The sequence below is a fragment of the Musca domestica genome, unplaced genomic scaffold (genome assembly GCF_030504385.1).
Source record: "Musca domestica strain aabys unplaced genomic scaffold, Musca_domestica.polishedcontigs.V.1.1 13, whole genome shotgun sequence".
Lineage (NCBI taxonomy): Eukaryota > Metazoa > Arthropoda > Insecta > Diptera > Muscidae > Musca > Musca domestica.
Genome location: NW_026712172.1, coordinates 4,208,238 through 4,225,797, shown reverse-complemented (window position 1 = coordinate 4,225,797; position 17,560 = coordinate 4,208,238). Strand labels below are relative to the sequence as shown.

The following is a 17,560-nucleotide window of genomic DNA, read 5'->3' as shown; positions in this document are numbered from 1 at the left end:
TTCCAAATATACTACAACATCGCCTGAAAGAAACATAAGCTATATAAATTTTTGAAATTCCACTTGCAACTGAAGATATAGCATCAGAATCGGAGGTACCTCCCAAAAATTAGATTTTATATGCACATATCTATTGATCGATTACATATAGAGTCTCCAAATTTGGAATGAGTGACGGGATTTGATCAGAAAATATATTTGCCAAATTGTATTAAAATCGGTTCAGATGCATTAAACACGCTTTGCACGCCATATTTCAATTAAATTTTGAATGTGTGATGGAATTTGTCTAAAAAATTAGTTTGCCAAATAATATATATATATAATATCGGATATAGCTCGCATAAATATTTTCAACCAATTTCGTTTATTTGATGTCCAAACACGATGTGTATGTTCTATTCCAATGAAATTTGAAATGTATGACGAGATTTGATCAGAAAATAAATTTGTCAAATTATATTGAAATTGGTTCCGATTTGAAAATAGCTCCCATTTACATCGAATTCCCTAATTGCAACAGAAATGCCACTCAACTTCAAAAGAATGCATTTTCCTGCACGCCTGGCATTTGCTATGAAATTAATAAATCCGATGGACAAACTCTTCGTGTATGTGGACTAAATTTAACATGTTCCTGCTTTTCTCATGGTCAGCTGTTCCTGGCATGTTCACGCTTTAGAAGGCCGAGCTATTTGTTTGTTTACACATTAAAGTATTACAATAATTGCATTTTTTAATTTCTCTGAATTTGTTTTATTAATTTATTTTTTAAACCAACAAGTATTCATATATACAATTTTGAATGCATATAAAAGCGAAAGGATTGGCGGAGCGCGCTGAATTCAGCTAGTTAATTTAAAACAAGTAAGCAAAGGCTACAGTCGAGCGGGGCCGACCGTTGAATACCCTACAACACTATAATAAACGATACAGTTTATATAGGCAAGATACTCGAAAGAATTCCACAAGATATTGTGACAAATAATAAAAGAAAACCATCAGGTTTCGTTCTCTAATTATCGAATAATAGCAACCTTAACTAATTTGCTTATTTCCAATTTATTGGTAGATGTTGCACGTAAATGGTCTTCCTAGATCTGGAACGAATATTTCCCAAAGACCTATAATCTCTTAGAAGTGGCAAAAGATTAACATTTATTATTGGTTTTTGACTGAAACGCATCTATATGAGATACAGTCATTTGACTATATTCTTCAACGAAATCAGCGTTAACGAAATAGTCAGAAGTGCGTCTTTCCTGTATTTGTGAATTCTCTAAAAAGTCACTGGAATGGACATTTTCGTATTTTGTCTACAAAAGTTGGCAAACTCCTTCACACATTGTATATTTTTGATGGCCACCCAAAACTGCTTGGTTTTTGCAATGTCCGGTAATCCCCATTCAAATGTGCGTGAGGATCGGGCGATAATTACGACCTCCTGACAATTTTGCAGTCTTTTTGGTCCATTTCAACCCCTAAATATATGGCGATCATCTCCAAAAAGGGTAGGCTTCTATTCTGACCCTCATCTGATCCCCATGCCAAATTTCGTTAGGATCAGGCCATAAATGCGATCTGTATATGATATCCTGATATCCTAAGTACTTAGTTTTGTTAGCTGTAGAAATATTACCAAATGTTTAATTCAAAATGAAAATATGCCAAAAATATGACAAAATTGAAAAAATATGAGAAAATTTTAGAAAATCAATATTTTCATCTTTAGAGAGATATTTTTATGCGATTTTTTAGACGTTTTTCCTTTCCTGCCAAGAGGCCATTCTGAATTAGTGAGAACTGTCGAAATCAGTTCAGCCGTTCTCAACATATATGAGATCTTTCAAGCATATCTCCTTTGATAGACATATATATCGCACATATTTTGCTATATATCCGATTTGTTGGATCTTAACATCAATGTAAAGATCAGAAGTAACCTTGTCATGGCTTTGTGATTTTCCCAGGATATAAAATATTCGCGGTTTAATGAAAATTTTTAAATTTTTTCAACAAAAAAGATATGGTCTATTTTACCCGCTAAATATTATCCGATGACCACCCAAATTGGTAGGCTTCTTCCCCGCCCTAAACTCTAGCTACATGCGAAATTCCGCGTCGATTGGTCTATAATTGCGACCTGTATAGCTACTGCAAAATCCGACATTTTTTTAGTATTTGGTCCATTTCAACCCCTAAACAATTGGCGATCATCTCCAAAAGAAATAGGGTTCTATTCTGACCCTAGCCCCACCTTCATTCTAAATTTCGTGAAGATCGGGCCATAATTGCGACCTGTAGAGTGATTACAAATTAACATGGACAGACGGACAGACGGACGGACGGACATACATAGCTAGATCGACTCAGCTCTGCGAGATAGGAAGATCCATATATACTTTCCTATGTGGGAAATCAATATTTCGTGGTGTTACATAATTTTTGGCCCAATCAAACTTATAATACCCCCAACACATAGTGTTGTAGGGTATAAACATATAAAACAACATTTTGATTTGTAAATCACGAGAACTACAGCCGAGGAATACTTCCATTTGCTCCATAGTACGTGATTATAAATACTTATTTGAAATACATATCTAACAAATTTTCCGAACAATAGCCTCAATTTTGTTTATATTGTACGTCAAGATCTCGGAGTAAACCTCTAATCCGTAGTTAACCAAAGACATGAATAACGAATGTGCTAATTGCAGAGATGGGCATAATGCACTGTAGTTTTAGTGCACTAATAATTTCACTATCACTATTCATTTAGTGGTAGTGCAATTTTTTATTTCGCTAGCACTAAAGGGTTAGTGGTAGTGAAAAATTAAATTGCGCTACTACTAACAATTTAGTGGTATTTAAAAAAAAAATTGCACTAAATTAGTGGTATTTCATAAAAAATAGTTGTGCTATGGAAAAAATAATAAAATTTTATGAATATGTATTGACCTCAAGCTCAAATAATTGTTTTTATTAATTATGTACTATATATTCTGGATTGTTGTTCGATATTCAATTCAATGAATTTTATGTTTTTTTATACCCTACACCACAATGTGTTGCCATATCCAGATAAAATTTTGCACAAATCACTTGTTTGGCAAAAGGATGAACCCTATTGAATTTGGAGATAATTGGTCACAATTTAGATATAGCTCCCATATATATATATATATATATATATATATATATATATATATATATTCGTCCGATTTGCCTTTTATTGTGCACCGAAGGTGTAATATCGGCCCGAATAGTATGGAATTTTGCACATACAACCAAATTAGGCCTGAAAATAAGTATGCCAAATTTGATAGAAATCGGTTCAGATATAGATAACAACAATATTTGGGGAAATATATCAAATACAGCTAAGAAATACATTTGCTAAATTTTATCGAGATCGGTTCAGATTTGGATATAGCTCCCATATATAACTTCGTCCGATTTACCTTTTATTGTGCACCAAACGTCTAATATTTGTCCAAATGGAATGGAATTTGGGACTTACGACCGAATTGAGTCTAGAAGTAGTAGGTCAAGTTTGGTGAAGATCGGTTCAGATATAACTATAACTCCCATATATACTGTTCATCCGATTTGTTATATTTGTTACCCACAGCTGTAATATGCACTCCGTAACAACGATATTCATCGAACACAAACACAGCTCAGAAATATCTTTGCCAAATTTTATCGAGATCGGTTCCGATTTGGATATATCTCCCATATATATCAGATGGGCAATACAAGTCCGAATTTAAAATATACAAATGCTAAATTATTATTATAATCATAGCGTGTATGATTGTATTCTTCCATAAAAACTTTTAATTGTTATGCGGAGATCTACTAAATTAGCGATTTTTTTGAAATATCACTAATTTATTTAAATTTTCATATAATTTGAAAAGTCTTTAAAATATTCCTAAATATCCAAACACCAATATCATCAATCATCAAAAATATTAAAATAGAGGGACATAAGCTTTGAGCATTAACATGACCAATGTTAAGGTTTCTCGAAAAAGAAGAAGTAAAATTCTTCAATACAATATTATGACTCCACCATTCTATGGAGGGTTTATTCGTTTGTCTCGAAATATTAGATTACAATTCTAAGTCTGTCTTACGCTATGTTTCGAACGAATTGAGATGGAAGACTAAAATTTTGCACACATTTTTTTTGCCAGTAGGTATGTTAAGTGCATAAATGGGCCACAGCGATCTACGTTTTCGTATAGCCCCCATAGAATGGTACCTCCCTTTACTCGGTATTTTGATGATATTAGCGACATTATTCACCGGAATTGCTCCAAATTTCGTATTTGAATTTCGGATCGGTACTAAAGTCTATAACAAAAAATTACTCACGCATATCCCAGTCTTCATATAGCGCTAATGTAACGGTTTTCATTTAAACGGTATTTTTTTTTTGACATTTTTCACATTCCTTCCAATGGTATTAAAAAACTTCCGGCCGAACTTTTCCGCTTTTTTAATTGCTTTCATTTGGTTAATGTTGTAAAGCTCACAGTTTTGGTGGCTGCAAATAAAAGAGTAATTCAAGTATAAACAACTTTAAAACTGTAAACTTTATTTTTATGAACAAACGAATAGGATAACAGAAAGCATTTGTGGTGGTATGAAACAGCACCTCCTCGAAAATATTTGGAGAAGCTTCTTGCAATAGTGCAGGAGCAAGGCTTTGCGATATCGTCATATCTTAACAAATTATAAATAATTTTTTAATATTTAAATATTTGTTCCAAACGTCTCCACTTGTTATATCGAATATAGCGAATATAGATATGTAGAAAAAGAAAACAGTGAAATTTCAAAAAGGCACAATTCCCTATTAATAGTATCTTATTATATGTTTTTGTTTATTGAAAATTGTAAAAAGTTGAAAAGAGGGAGTCGAGATTACAGATAAAATCGTGGGCCTGCCATTTATTGATTCTTGAATACACACGTTTTCTTTGTTATATGTACAATTGAAATGACAAGTCTTTTTCTTGAAATAACATCACTGAACAATTCAGCTAGTTATGAATGTGAAAAATAAGAATGAGAAGAATAAGAGAAGACATTAGGTCTCGTTGCTTAACCTAAAACTTACAACAATTGTTACAAGCTGTTTTACCACGAACGTTTTTTATTTATTATTACAATTACTTGCAACTTCTCTTTTTCTTCTTGGTTTTTGAAAAAAAAAATTGGAGTAAACTTTATTTCCACCGTGGTAAAATTAAGAAGGTAAAGTCATTTCAAATAAACATTCCCAGCTCTTCATTTTCTGTAATTTACCTTGTCAAATAGCATGGCATTAAAAACAGGTTCCCATCTCTGATTTGTGTGTATACAATGGATTTATCAATATACATTTTGACACTGAAGTGTTGTCAAATGAATAATTTTGAAAAATAAAATTGTAAATATATGATTGCATGACTTTAGCTCCTTAATTCTACCATGATTTCCACTTAAATAAAAAAAGTTATGTATGTTTTATTTCTATTTATAGCCGACATATTGTTTTGTTTTGACAAATCTGCTGATGGAAATTTTCGACGTAGTAACCCTACATGTAGAAGATGTGTATCTAATATATAGATGGCGCTACGCCAACTTACAAAATTAAGTCGCCATAAGATGGCGCACACTGACACAAACTTTTTGCATTAATTTATTATAATGTAAAGTAGAGGGCACAAAATCATTGCATTATTAAACGGCGAAATGGAGGACAATCTAAATTATCTCCCAGGAGAATGGTGAACATCTACCATGCATAGACAAATGAAAATATAGACAACGAAATACTCTCCATAGACAAATGAAAATATAGACAACGAAAAGTTAGTTTTATCTTTTTTCCCAGGTGGCTCTCATCTTGTTTTGCATAGTCAACATGCTGATTAACGCGTTCAAGCCACTCGACTTCGAAAACACATTTTATCGTTTTTCAAGAATTTCACTGGAATATTCCTATATTTTTCGATGTCATCACGTACTTTTCACATTTCTTTTATTATGAAATAATTTTCAACTGGCAAATATCCGACAGTTTTTGTTATTTTTAACGTTTTAGAATTGAGTGACTTCAATATTCCCACTCAAACCCCTGAAACGATATGAACGACATCTTCTGATTCGATTTTTTTCGAAGATAAACGGTGAGAGCATTTCGTTGTCTATATTTTCATTTGTCTATGTACTCTCACCGTTCATCTTCGAAAAAAATCGGATCAGCAGATGTCGTCTATATCGTTTCAGGGGTTTGAGTGGGAATTTTGAAGTCACTCAATTCTAAAACGTTAAAAATAACAAAAACTGTAGGATATTTGTCAGTTGAAAATTGTTCCATAATAAAAGACAAGTGAAAACTATGTAGTGACATCGAAAAATATGAGAATATTCCAGTGAAATTCTTGAAAAACTATAAAATGTGTTTTCGAAGTCGAGTGGCTTAAACGCGTAAATCAGCATGTTGACTATGCAAAACATGATAAGAGCCACCTGGATAAAAAGACAAAACTAACTTTTCGTTGTCTATATCTTCATTTGTCTATGTACCATGTCACAATTTTTGGCTACATATTATGAGGCATTAAGAGTGTACAAATTTTTACTGGAAGCTGTTCGTTTGCCCAAAAATCCAGTAGGAAAAGAGAAAAAACGAGACATATTGACATTTCAAATTCTTTTGGGAAAATTTTCCCAGTAAGAATTATTCAATAATCACTTGTCACAACAAATTTAGCCAATCTATTTTTTGAAGGCAAAAGCTTTTAAATTTATTAACAAAAATGCAAATCTATATCTATAAAAGAGGAAAATGTTTGTTTGTTTGTTTGTAATTTATGGATTCGAAAACCGCTGAATAGATTTTCCTGAAAATTTCCATATATATTGCAACATCGCCTGAAAGTAATATAGGCTATATACATTTTTGAATTTCCACTTGTAACTGGAGATATAGCATCAGAATCGGAGGTACCTCCCAAAAATTTAGATTTTATATGCACATATCTATTGATTGGTTTAAGATACAGTCTCCAAATTTGGAATACGTAACGGAATTTGGAACAAAAATAAGTTTGCCAAATTATGTTGTAATCGGTTCAGATTTAGATATAGCTCCCATATATATATTTTCGACCGATTTCGTTCATTTGGTGCCTCAAACACAATATGAATGTTCGATTCCAATGAAATTTGGAATGTGTGACGGGATTTAATCCGAAAATAAATTTGTCAAATTAAATTGAAATCGGTTCAGATTTGGATATAGCTCCCATATATATTTTCGACCAATTTCATGTATTTTATGCACCATACACGATATGTATGTTCGATTCCAAAGAAATTTGGAATGTGTAACGGGATTTTGATTAGAAAATAAATTAGTCAAATTATATTAAAATCGGTTCAGATTTGGATATAGCTCCCATATATATTTTCCGCCGATTTCACATATTTGATGCACAAAACACGATACGTATTTCCGATTCCAACGAAATTCGGCATGAGTGGCTAAATTTGGTACAAAAATAAATTTGACAAATTATATTCAAATACGCTCAGATGTGACTATAGCTCCCATATATATACTCAGCCGATTTCACATATTTGATGCACCCAAACCGAGAGAGACAAAATCTGGCACCAGAAAAAATTGCCAAATTATATTGAAATCAGTTGAGGTTTGGATATAGCTAACATATATATTTCGGCCGATTTCATACATATTATGCACCAAACACGATATATATGACCGATTCCAATGAAATTCAGAATTTGTGGCGGAATTTGTTTATAATAATAAATGTGATAAATTAATTGCAAATAAGTGAAGATTTGGATATAGCTCCCATATATATTCTCGGCCGATTTCACATATTTGACGCACCAATTTCAATGAAATATGAAAGGTGTGGCAGAGTTTGGTGTAAACGTATTTTTTTTAAATTATATTTAAATCGGATCAGATTGGGATATGATTTTAATAAGAACCATTGACCCACAACGCCTTAGGCTAACACTAAAAAACAACACAACAATTTATTTGAAATACGCTTATTACGGCGAAGTATGTTGCTATCTCGAATTCACTAATTGCAATAGAAATGCCACTCTACTTAAAAAATTGCAGTTTCCTGCACGCTTGGTATTTGCTATGAAATAAATAAATCCGAAGGACAAACCCTTCGTGTATGTATGTCATGTTACTGCTTTTCTAATGGTTTTGGTTATTTACGCATTAAAGTAGTGCAATAATTTTTTTTTTTAATTTTTAAATTTGTTTTTTTTTTTTCAACCAACATATGTTCGTAAATAAAATTTTGAATGCATATAAAATCAAAAGGGGTAGCGAAGCGCACCGGGTTCCGCTAGTTAAAATTATAAAAATACTAGCTGGCCGGCTGCTGGACCGTAGTTTTAGTCTTAAATGCGTAGTTTTTAAAACATAATAATTCAGAGAACTGGCTCACATAAGTGGCACAATTGTTAGTATGAATGATGTCTCTACTAAATAGAAATAAACACGCATCACAAAAATGTCAATACAGGTTCATGTACCGAGCGATTTTTAGTGTTTCAAAAAACCTGATCCTATTTTTCAGCCAGAGGTTTTAATTTAAGAGTTAAAAAGTTAGAATATATTAGAAAGTATACATCAACTGTTTATAATATGATGGTTTCCATGTAAGATGGTTCTCTACCCCAGAGTAGCATAAACACTTTTTTTAAGCCCTCGAAATAGGTAAAATCAGGAGGTACTTTTATACGGGCGCTACTCCGAAACATTGACATTGTTCATAGAAATGTGAACATAATTTTTACATTAGTTTAATCTATACATAGACAATGCTCGATCATAAAATATTTTATTGCCGTAGTCATAAATATCGGGAAAACACTTGTGTTTTAAATAAGTGCAGCATAGTTTATGACACTTAATATGAACGGTTGGGGTGCACTGATAATAAAGGCAATGCCCAAGTGATAATGCACTCAACCGACAGAAGATAAGTGGAGGTTGTTCTAAAAATAAGATACCCTAAGAATAATATTGTAGCTTAGCTCTTAAGAAAAATATTTAACCAAATAAAATCAGAATTGAAATAACACACAGACGAAACGGTCGTGTATCTATTCTCAACATTGGTCCTTCGAAAAAATTAAAAAAATCAACGACCTAGAATAATATTCACTGCAAAAAAGAAGCCAAAAAAAAAAAAAAGAGCTAAGAAGGCAACATAAAAAAGCGAACCAGCAAAAATAAAAGAAACAAGCAAAAAAGGAAACAAGAAAAAACCAAAAGAGCATAAAAAGCAAAATAAAATATAAACTAAAAAAAACCACAACAAAAACTAAAAACAAAAATAAGCAAGATGTCAGCAGAAAGACATAATCTCTATAAAATCCAGCAAACAATCCTTAAGGAAATAGTTGATATTTCGGAAAAGGTAAAAACTGGAACAACAAGAAAAGCCGCTTTAGACGCGTCATTAAATTCATTGGAGAACAAAATGGACGAAGCAAGGTTGTACCACTCAAAATTAAGTGAAATGAAGCCCAAAAACGACGCATATTTTAAAGATAATATCTGGGAGAGAATCCAGAACTATTATGAGGAAAGCAGGGAGCTGATACAAAAAAGGAAAAATGAGTTCCAAAAACAGGAGCTACAAAAATTGGAGGTTGAGCTTCACAAAGCAGAGGATACAACAGCGTCAGGAGACATTCAAATAGAAAATCCTGGAGCAGTGAATACACCCGAATGCAACAATACAGTAATAATGCAGCAACAGTTTCGGGAGTTACAGGAGATGTTGCTGCAGAAGCAGCAGGAGCAAATAACATCAATTTGCGAACAATTTCAGCAGATGTTCCTGAAACAACAATCCAACCAAAATAAAGATACGGAACAAGTGGAGAGGCAAGCCGTAGCATGCAGACAGACTGAGAAGAAGAACGCAGTGCTATTGCAGTTCAGAAGAAAGATCTTGAAACTTTCTAATGCCGTTGAAGAAGATATTTCGGGCATGAGCAAATATGCTTTGGAAAATAAAAAGCTTTCTTGGGAAAAGCAGTTCGAAGATATTAAACAGTTGCATTTGGAACTAACCACCGAACATGGAATGGAAGAAGTAGACGACGAATTAGAAGAGGTGGAAGAAAAAATGAATACGAAAGTATGCAATGTAATCGAAAAGATAAGTGGCCTGAAAGAAGCCGCTCAGACAGTCGAATTAAAAAGGATTCAGATTCCATTCTTCGATGGTAATGTGGAGGAGTGGAGTTCTTTCCACGACTTATTCAAAAAAATGGTCGACGGTAATGCTCAACTATCGGAGGTACAAAAGCTATACTACCTCAAAACTAACCTAAGAGGAGAGGCGTTTCGTTTGGTGCAGCATTTACAAGTTACGGACGCAAATTATAAGGCAGCGTGGGAATTATTAGAGAAACGCTATAATAATAAAAGAATATTATTCACTAAACTGGTGGACAAAGTCTTGGATCATCCTAATATAAATAGTTAATCAGCAACAAGCCTTCGAAAGTTATTGGACAGCGTGAATGAAAGTATTCATGCATTAAAAGCTATGGAGATACCGCTAGATCATGCAGACCCGATTCTAGCAAGAATTATAATAAGAAAGTTGGATAAGGATGGGCTCATTCAATATGAGCAAAATGTAAAAAAATCAAAAGAAATACAAAGGCTGGCGGATGTGTTGGACTTTCTAGAACAGCAATATCAAGCATTGGAGGCTTCGGCGGGCAGGAAGCAGTTCGTTCCAGTTCCATACAAACAACTGGATAGACTTGGAGTGACGGAGAAAAGACCATGTAGGTTTTGTATGTCCATGGGTCATGATATTGTGACTTGTAGAAAATTTGCGGCACAAACAGCAAACGAAAGGTACAGTTGGGTGAAGGCAGCCAAGTTGTGCTTTAAATGTCTAAAGCACGGAAAAGAAAACAAATGCTTCAGCGATAGTAAATGCCAGAAATGTGGATTGTTTCATAATACCCTAATCCATCTGGAGGGAACGAGCAACACCAAGGCAATGACAACCAATACAGCTGCAAATGTTCTCCTGGCTACCGCCCAAGTTCGTGTCAAGTCCGTGCATGGAGAATACATCACTCTAAGAGCCTTGATAGATCAAGGATCGCAAGTAACATCTGTATCCGAAGACGCAGCACAACTACTACAGCTGCCTAAATTGAAGACAGACGTAAGACTAAGAGGTCTAGGTGAAACCACGGTAGGCGTTGCAAAATCGAAAGTATTTTTGGTGATAAGGCCAAGATTTTTCAGCGATACCAAAATCGAAGCAGAGGCACTAGTTCTACCGAAGTTAGCATCAGCACATCCGGATAACAATTTCAAATACAACATTGAAAGATGGGGAAACATAAGTTTAGCGGATCCCAAATTTAATAAGTCTGAAAGGGTCGATCTGGTAATTGGGGCGGACCTTTTCCCACAAATATTGGAAGATGGAGTTCGTCACGATGAGGCGATTGTGGCACAGAACACAAAGTTAGGATGGATTCTATCGGGAACAATACAAATGAAGCCAGCAACGAACAACATAAGGTCTGCTGCTAAAACAACAATTGAGCGTTTTTGGGAGATCGAGGAGATAGAAGGCGAAGAGACGATCGCGGAAGATGATTTTTGCCTAAAACTTTATGAGGAAACAACACGATTAGATCTTTCGGAAAGATTTGTAGTACGGCTACCATTAGTGGAAGACAAAATTTTGGGAGAATCGTACAAAAGAGCAATGGTAAGATTTTTAAGTCTAGAGAAAAGACGGGAAAGTTGTACAGAATTGGGAACAGAATATAGAAAAACCATAAAGGAGCTAATATCAATGAAACACATGGTGAAAGCAGATCAAATGAAACAAGGAAAATATTACATGCCGCATCAAGCAGTAGTACGCGGAAACAGTCTAACTACAAAAGTGAGGGTGGTGTTTGATGCATCATCAAAAACATCAAACGGGAGATCGCTGAATGACATTCTTCATACGGGTCCAAAATTACAAAGAGATATATTCGACATCATCACTAAATGGAGGACATGGAGATTTGTTGTATCAGCCGATGTGGAAAGAATATTTAGGCAAATAAACATTGATGAGGAAGACCAGGAATATCAATATGTATTTTGGAGAAACAGCAAGACCGAGCCTGTACAACAATATAAATTAACAACAGTTACATATGGCACCGCATCAGATCCGTTCTTGGCTGTGAAATCCTTGATTGAAATTGGAAATAGATGCAAAAATCAAAAGATAGCTGGAAAAACTAAAGAGGATTTCTATATGGACGATCTGCTAACAGGAGCCAATTCCAAGGAAGAATGTCGGGAAGTTCAAAAGCAAATAGCGCAGGAACTAGAGACTTACGGGTTCCACTTAAGGAAATGGATCGCAAATGACTCTGAAGTTTTAGATGCTGTGAACAGAAGAGAGGAAAACGAAGTGTTACATATACAAGAAGATGAGTGCCTGAAAACATTAGGGTTGCAGTGGAACCCAACCATGGATTGTTTCACCTTCAATATGCAAATAGGTGAGGAAGAAAAAATTACTAAGCGATTAGCATTGTCGAGTTTGGCAAAGATTTTCGATCCGTTGGGTTGGCTAACCCCAGTTACAATAACAGCTAAGCTGTTCATTCAGCATTTATGGAAGCAGCAAATGGAGTGGGACTTACCATTAGAAGAAAGTCTAGGAGTTGAATGGAGAAAATTCAAGCAAAATCTCCACGCTCTGAAAAATGTGAAAATACCAAGATGGTATCAAATAAGACCATCCAGTACAGTACAGCTTCATGGATTTGCGGATGCATCGGAAAAGGTAGATTCGCAAATTTCAATAGTGGAGCAAAAAGCAGAGTGAATCCGATAAAAAATGCCAAGACTCTTCCAAAATTAGAACTCAGTGCGGCACATCTCCTAGCAAAGCTACTTCAAAAGATAGGGAATACCTTGACAACTCAAAAAACAAAGACAAATTTGTAAGAAACAGAGTGGTGGATATTTTGCAACGAATCCCGGCGGCGAAATGGGGATATGTCAAATCAAAAGAGAATCCGGCAGACTTAGGATCAAGAGGTGTTTCTCCCGATACACTAACAGATAATAAATTATGGTGGAATGGACCTGAATGGCTAGTACAAAAGGAAAATGAATGGCCCAAACTAAATCCGAAGACAACAATGGCAGTAACGACAAGAATATCAGCGGTTGAGAATAGCGTCTATGAAAAAGTAATGAAGTTTGCATCATTTAGAAAACAAATAAGAGTCATGGCCTACATACGGCGATTTATTCAAAAATTAAAAGGGACTAAAACAGAATGTGAGCATCTGACAGCGATCGAATTAGAGGAAGCAGACATGGCAATAATAAAGATACATCAGGAGCTTGAATGGCCGGCCGAAATGAGTCAGTTAAAATCGGAAGGAGCAGTAGATCATAAAAGTAAAATTGCTTCATTATACCCGCGGCTGGACAAACTTGGAGTTATGCGAGTAGGAGGAAGACTCCAATATTCATCGTTGCCGTATAATCAAAAACATCCGATTATAATCCAGAAGTCGATTTTAGCAGGAAATATTATTCGGCAAGCTCATTTGGAAACTTTTCATGGAGGAATTCGAATTATGGATAACATAGTAAGAAGAAAATACTGGATTATTGGAGCAAAAAACAGGATAAAGCTATGTATAAGAAGTTGTCCAAAATGTATACGTTATCGAGGTGAAGTGAAAAATCAGTTGATGGGGGATTTACCGGAATGCAGAGTTAACATAAACCAGCCTTTTCAACATAGTGGAATAGATTATGCGGGTCCCTTCCAAATAAGGTGTTCCAAAACAAGAGGAACTAAATCAATGAAAGGCTATGTAGCGGTTTTCGTCTGCATGGTGACGAAAGCAGTTCATTTGGAAGCCGTTAGCGAGCTTACCACTGAAGCATTTTTAGCAGCTCTTAGACGATTCTTTGCTAGAAGAGGCAGATCAAGCGATTTATATTCGGATAATGGAACGAACTTTGTGGGGGCAGCTTGACAATTGGACAAAGATTATATAGAAGCCTTAAAAAACAACTCTAATTTAACTCCGATTTTGGAAAATCAACGAGTTAAATGGCATTTTATCCCCCTGGGAGATCCTCACTTCGGAGGAATGTGGGAAGCGGCTGTCAAATCGATGAAGTATCACCTAAAAAGAATCGTTGGTGACATGAAGTTGACGTATGAAGAAATTAGCACCGTGCTGGCCCAAATAGAAGCGGTATTAAACTCGAGGCCATTACACGAGCTAGATAGCAGCCCGGAACACATCGACACTTTAACACCAGGCCATTTTATAATTGGACGTCCTTTATTAGAGGCTCCGGCAAGAATCGAGGAAGGAAGTTTGGCATGCGTTAACAGATGGAAACTACTACTTAGAATAAAAAATCATTTCTGGAGAAAATGGAAGGAGGAATATTTGATGACCTTGCAAAATCGTACGAAATGGAGGAAGAAGGATAGAAATCTGGAAGTGGGTCAAGTAGTTATCATTAAAAATGAAGAGACACATCCAGCTCGTTGGCCATTGGCGAAAGTGACAGATGTACATCCGGGAAAGGATGGGGTTGTAAGAGTGGCAACTGTGAAAACACAAGACGGAGAATTAAAGAGACCAATAAATAAATTGTGTCCATTAGAGCACGTAGATAATATACAAGAAGATCTGCAACAAAAACCCATGTCAGTGAATACAACAAGGCGGTTACCGAATCTAATACGAAATCCTGCAATGATGCTGACCATGATTATGAATCTTTGTTTGGTAATGTCGACTAAGGCATCTTCCGTCAAAGGATTGAACAGCTCGTCGGCAATGTACTTAGATCCATTTTCACAAATTCATATGGCCACATCTCGATCATAAAATATTTTATTGCCGTAGTCATAAATATCGGGAAAACACTTGTGTTTTAAATAAGTGCAGCATAGTTTATGACACTTAATGTGAACGGTTGGGGTGCACTGATAATAAAGGCAATGCCCAAGTGATAATGCACTCAGCCGACAGAAGATAAGTGGAGGTTGTTCTAAAAATAAGATACCCTAAGAATAATATTGTAGCTTAGCTCTTAAGAAAAATATTTAACCAAATAAAATCAGAATTGAAATAACACACAGACGAAACGGTCGTGCATCTATTCTCAACAGATATTAAAAAATTTACGCGAATAGGTTACGAAGGTAAACTCATTTCAAATAAGCATTCCCAGCTCTGCATTTTTTGTAATTTACCTTGTCAAATTTCAATGCATAAAAAATAGTTCCCATCTCTGGTTTTGTGTATATGCAATGGATTATGAATATAAATTTTGACAATGAGATGTTGTCAAATGTATAAATTTGAAAAAATTGTAAACATATGATTCAATGACTCTACCTTCTTAGTTCTACCATGGGTTATATATATTTTGAAAGAATGTCTTATACTCTCGAAAGTCTCAAATTACCAACATTTAAGGAATTTGAAAGGGGCTATATCAATTTTGGGGGTATATCACAATGTAGACCGACCTGATACATATTTTGTACAAATGATTCTTCATGTAACGCCTAGGACTGTATCAAATTTTAAACTCTATCGTAACTTTTGCGGAGTATAGAGTAAAATATTTTGGGCCCTTTGTGTATGGTTAAGCTATATAAAATCCCCCTTTAGGGATTTTTATCTACCAACCACAAAATTTCCCAAACATGACTGTATGCGTCGCAGTGTAATTACTGACGATAGCGCATAGTCCCCGTACAACGTTACATGTTATTTAAGGTTACTTTTAAGGGTTCGGAAGAAAATATGAATCCTTTTCTTACTAAATTTTCAATTCAATCCACCAATATGTATAGTCCGCATATTACAGTGGCTCTTCATATTCCGTATTTCATTGATTGCAGTCCCAGTGAATTTTGAATTTTGAGTTCAAATCAATCCAATGGATTATTTCCATATCTAGTAAATCTTTTGCAGTTTTGGACTTCAGAATCGATAGTAATTTCTAACTTGAAATCCTGGCAATATGACTTTAATTTAACTATCATAAATAAAGTTTCATCGGTTTAAAAAAGTGAGGGGCCCCATTAATTAAATTGTGTGAGCCTCTCCGTTCGCCATTTGCAATTACGATGGAGGTCACCAAATTTAAGATGCGTCTTTCAAACTTTGCACAGGTTTTTATATTATTCTTATCATGATTGAAGTTTAAAAAAGGTATATATTTTCAATATAACGGACAATTTTTTTAGTTCCGCGATTTTTAGAGGCTTTTCCCAAAATTTTCTTTTCTTTCGGTTTATATGTACAGTTTACAAATTAGACGAGGTCAGTTCCTCAGCCCCCAAATAAATACTTGGGAAAGTCAACAGTATCTCGTGTAACAATTTTCAAACCGATATCTACATTATTTGTCAAATATAAGAATATAAGAAATGTTAGATAATTCGAAATAGTGGGCGTAAAGTAGGCGTGGCCAACGAAGACGTGAACCTGCATAGACAATTTTCTGTCATAGGCTGTAGTATTCATTACGAATTCAAATACCAAACTGGAAACAATTCCGGTGAATAATGTCGATAAAATCATCAAGGTATCGATTATCGGGAGGTACCGCTGAATTCCGGCAAATAATGTCGCTAAAACCAGAAAATACTAATTATCGGGGGGAACCATTATATGGGGGCTATACCAAAACGTGTACCCATTTTCAAAAATACTCTGGCAACTCTGTTTCGATTACAAGTGTTTTTGTGTCGTCTCCAAAACTAAATTTATAAAAAATAAATTTGCCCGGTTAATTGTGCATTTTTGAGTGTTTTTTAGTGTTAATTTTATTAAATATAATAATTTGATTAAACTTGTGTTTTAAAGTGTTTTCGCAAATTCTAATATTTGTGTTATTCATCCACAGAGTTTATTTTCATTTTTGTTTGCTTTGTTCTTCGAAGCTTTGTTTTTGTTTTACTTTGACGTTTGTGCTTTACTCGTCTTGTGTTACGTCCTACTAAATTTCGTTCTTCCTGAGCATACTTTCGGGCACTTAGTTAATTACAAAAAACAATACCGTTCACACAGTTCTACTTTAAACTCTGTCGTTTACACCTAAAGTTAATAACATTTCTATTTGTAACTGTTGATAATGGCTTGCTCTGATAAGGATTGCAATATTAAAAACGTTACTGAACGTCTTATCACGTGTTATTTATGTGATAACTATATGCATTTGAAATGCGCTGGTTTTAATGGCAGACAATTCGACTTTATCACTGATAAATCTAAAGGACTCCGCTGGTCTTGTCTGGATTGTAGGGATTTAGAGGTAAATTTCCATCGTGTTTTTAAGGACACTAAAGCTGAAATTCTAAACCTTACAAAAAGTTTTAACTCTGTATCACAAAATTTCGATAGAATTGAAAAAATGGTTAATACCTTTGAA

General features: G+C 34.7%; 2 protein-coding genes across 2 annotated transcripts; both read left to right on the top strand.

Annotated features, from left to right (window-relative positions):
* Nucleotides 1-11,099: 11,099 nt before the first annotated feature.
* Nucleotides 11,100-12,953, top strand: LOC131800873 (uncharacterized). The gene has a single exon (XM_059118728.1). The coding sequence runs from the start codon at nt 11,100-11,102 to the stop codon at nt 12,951-12,953; it is 1,854 nt and encodes a 617-aa protein (XP_058974711.1).
* A 1,291-nt stretch (nt 12,954-14,244) lies between these two features.
* LOC131800872 (uncharacterized) lies at nt 14,245-15,000 on the top strand. Its single transcript, XM_059118727.1, has one exon. It carries the CDS (start codon nt 14,245-14,247, stop codon nt 14,998-15,000), a length of 756 nt encoding a protein of 251 aa, XP_058974710.1.
* Nucleotides 15,001-17,560: the final 2,560 nt, after the last annotated feature.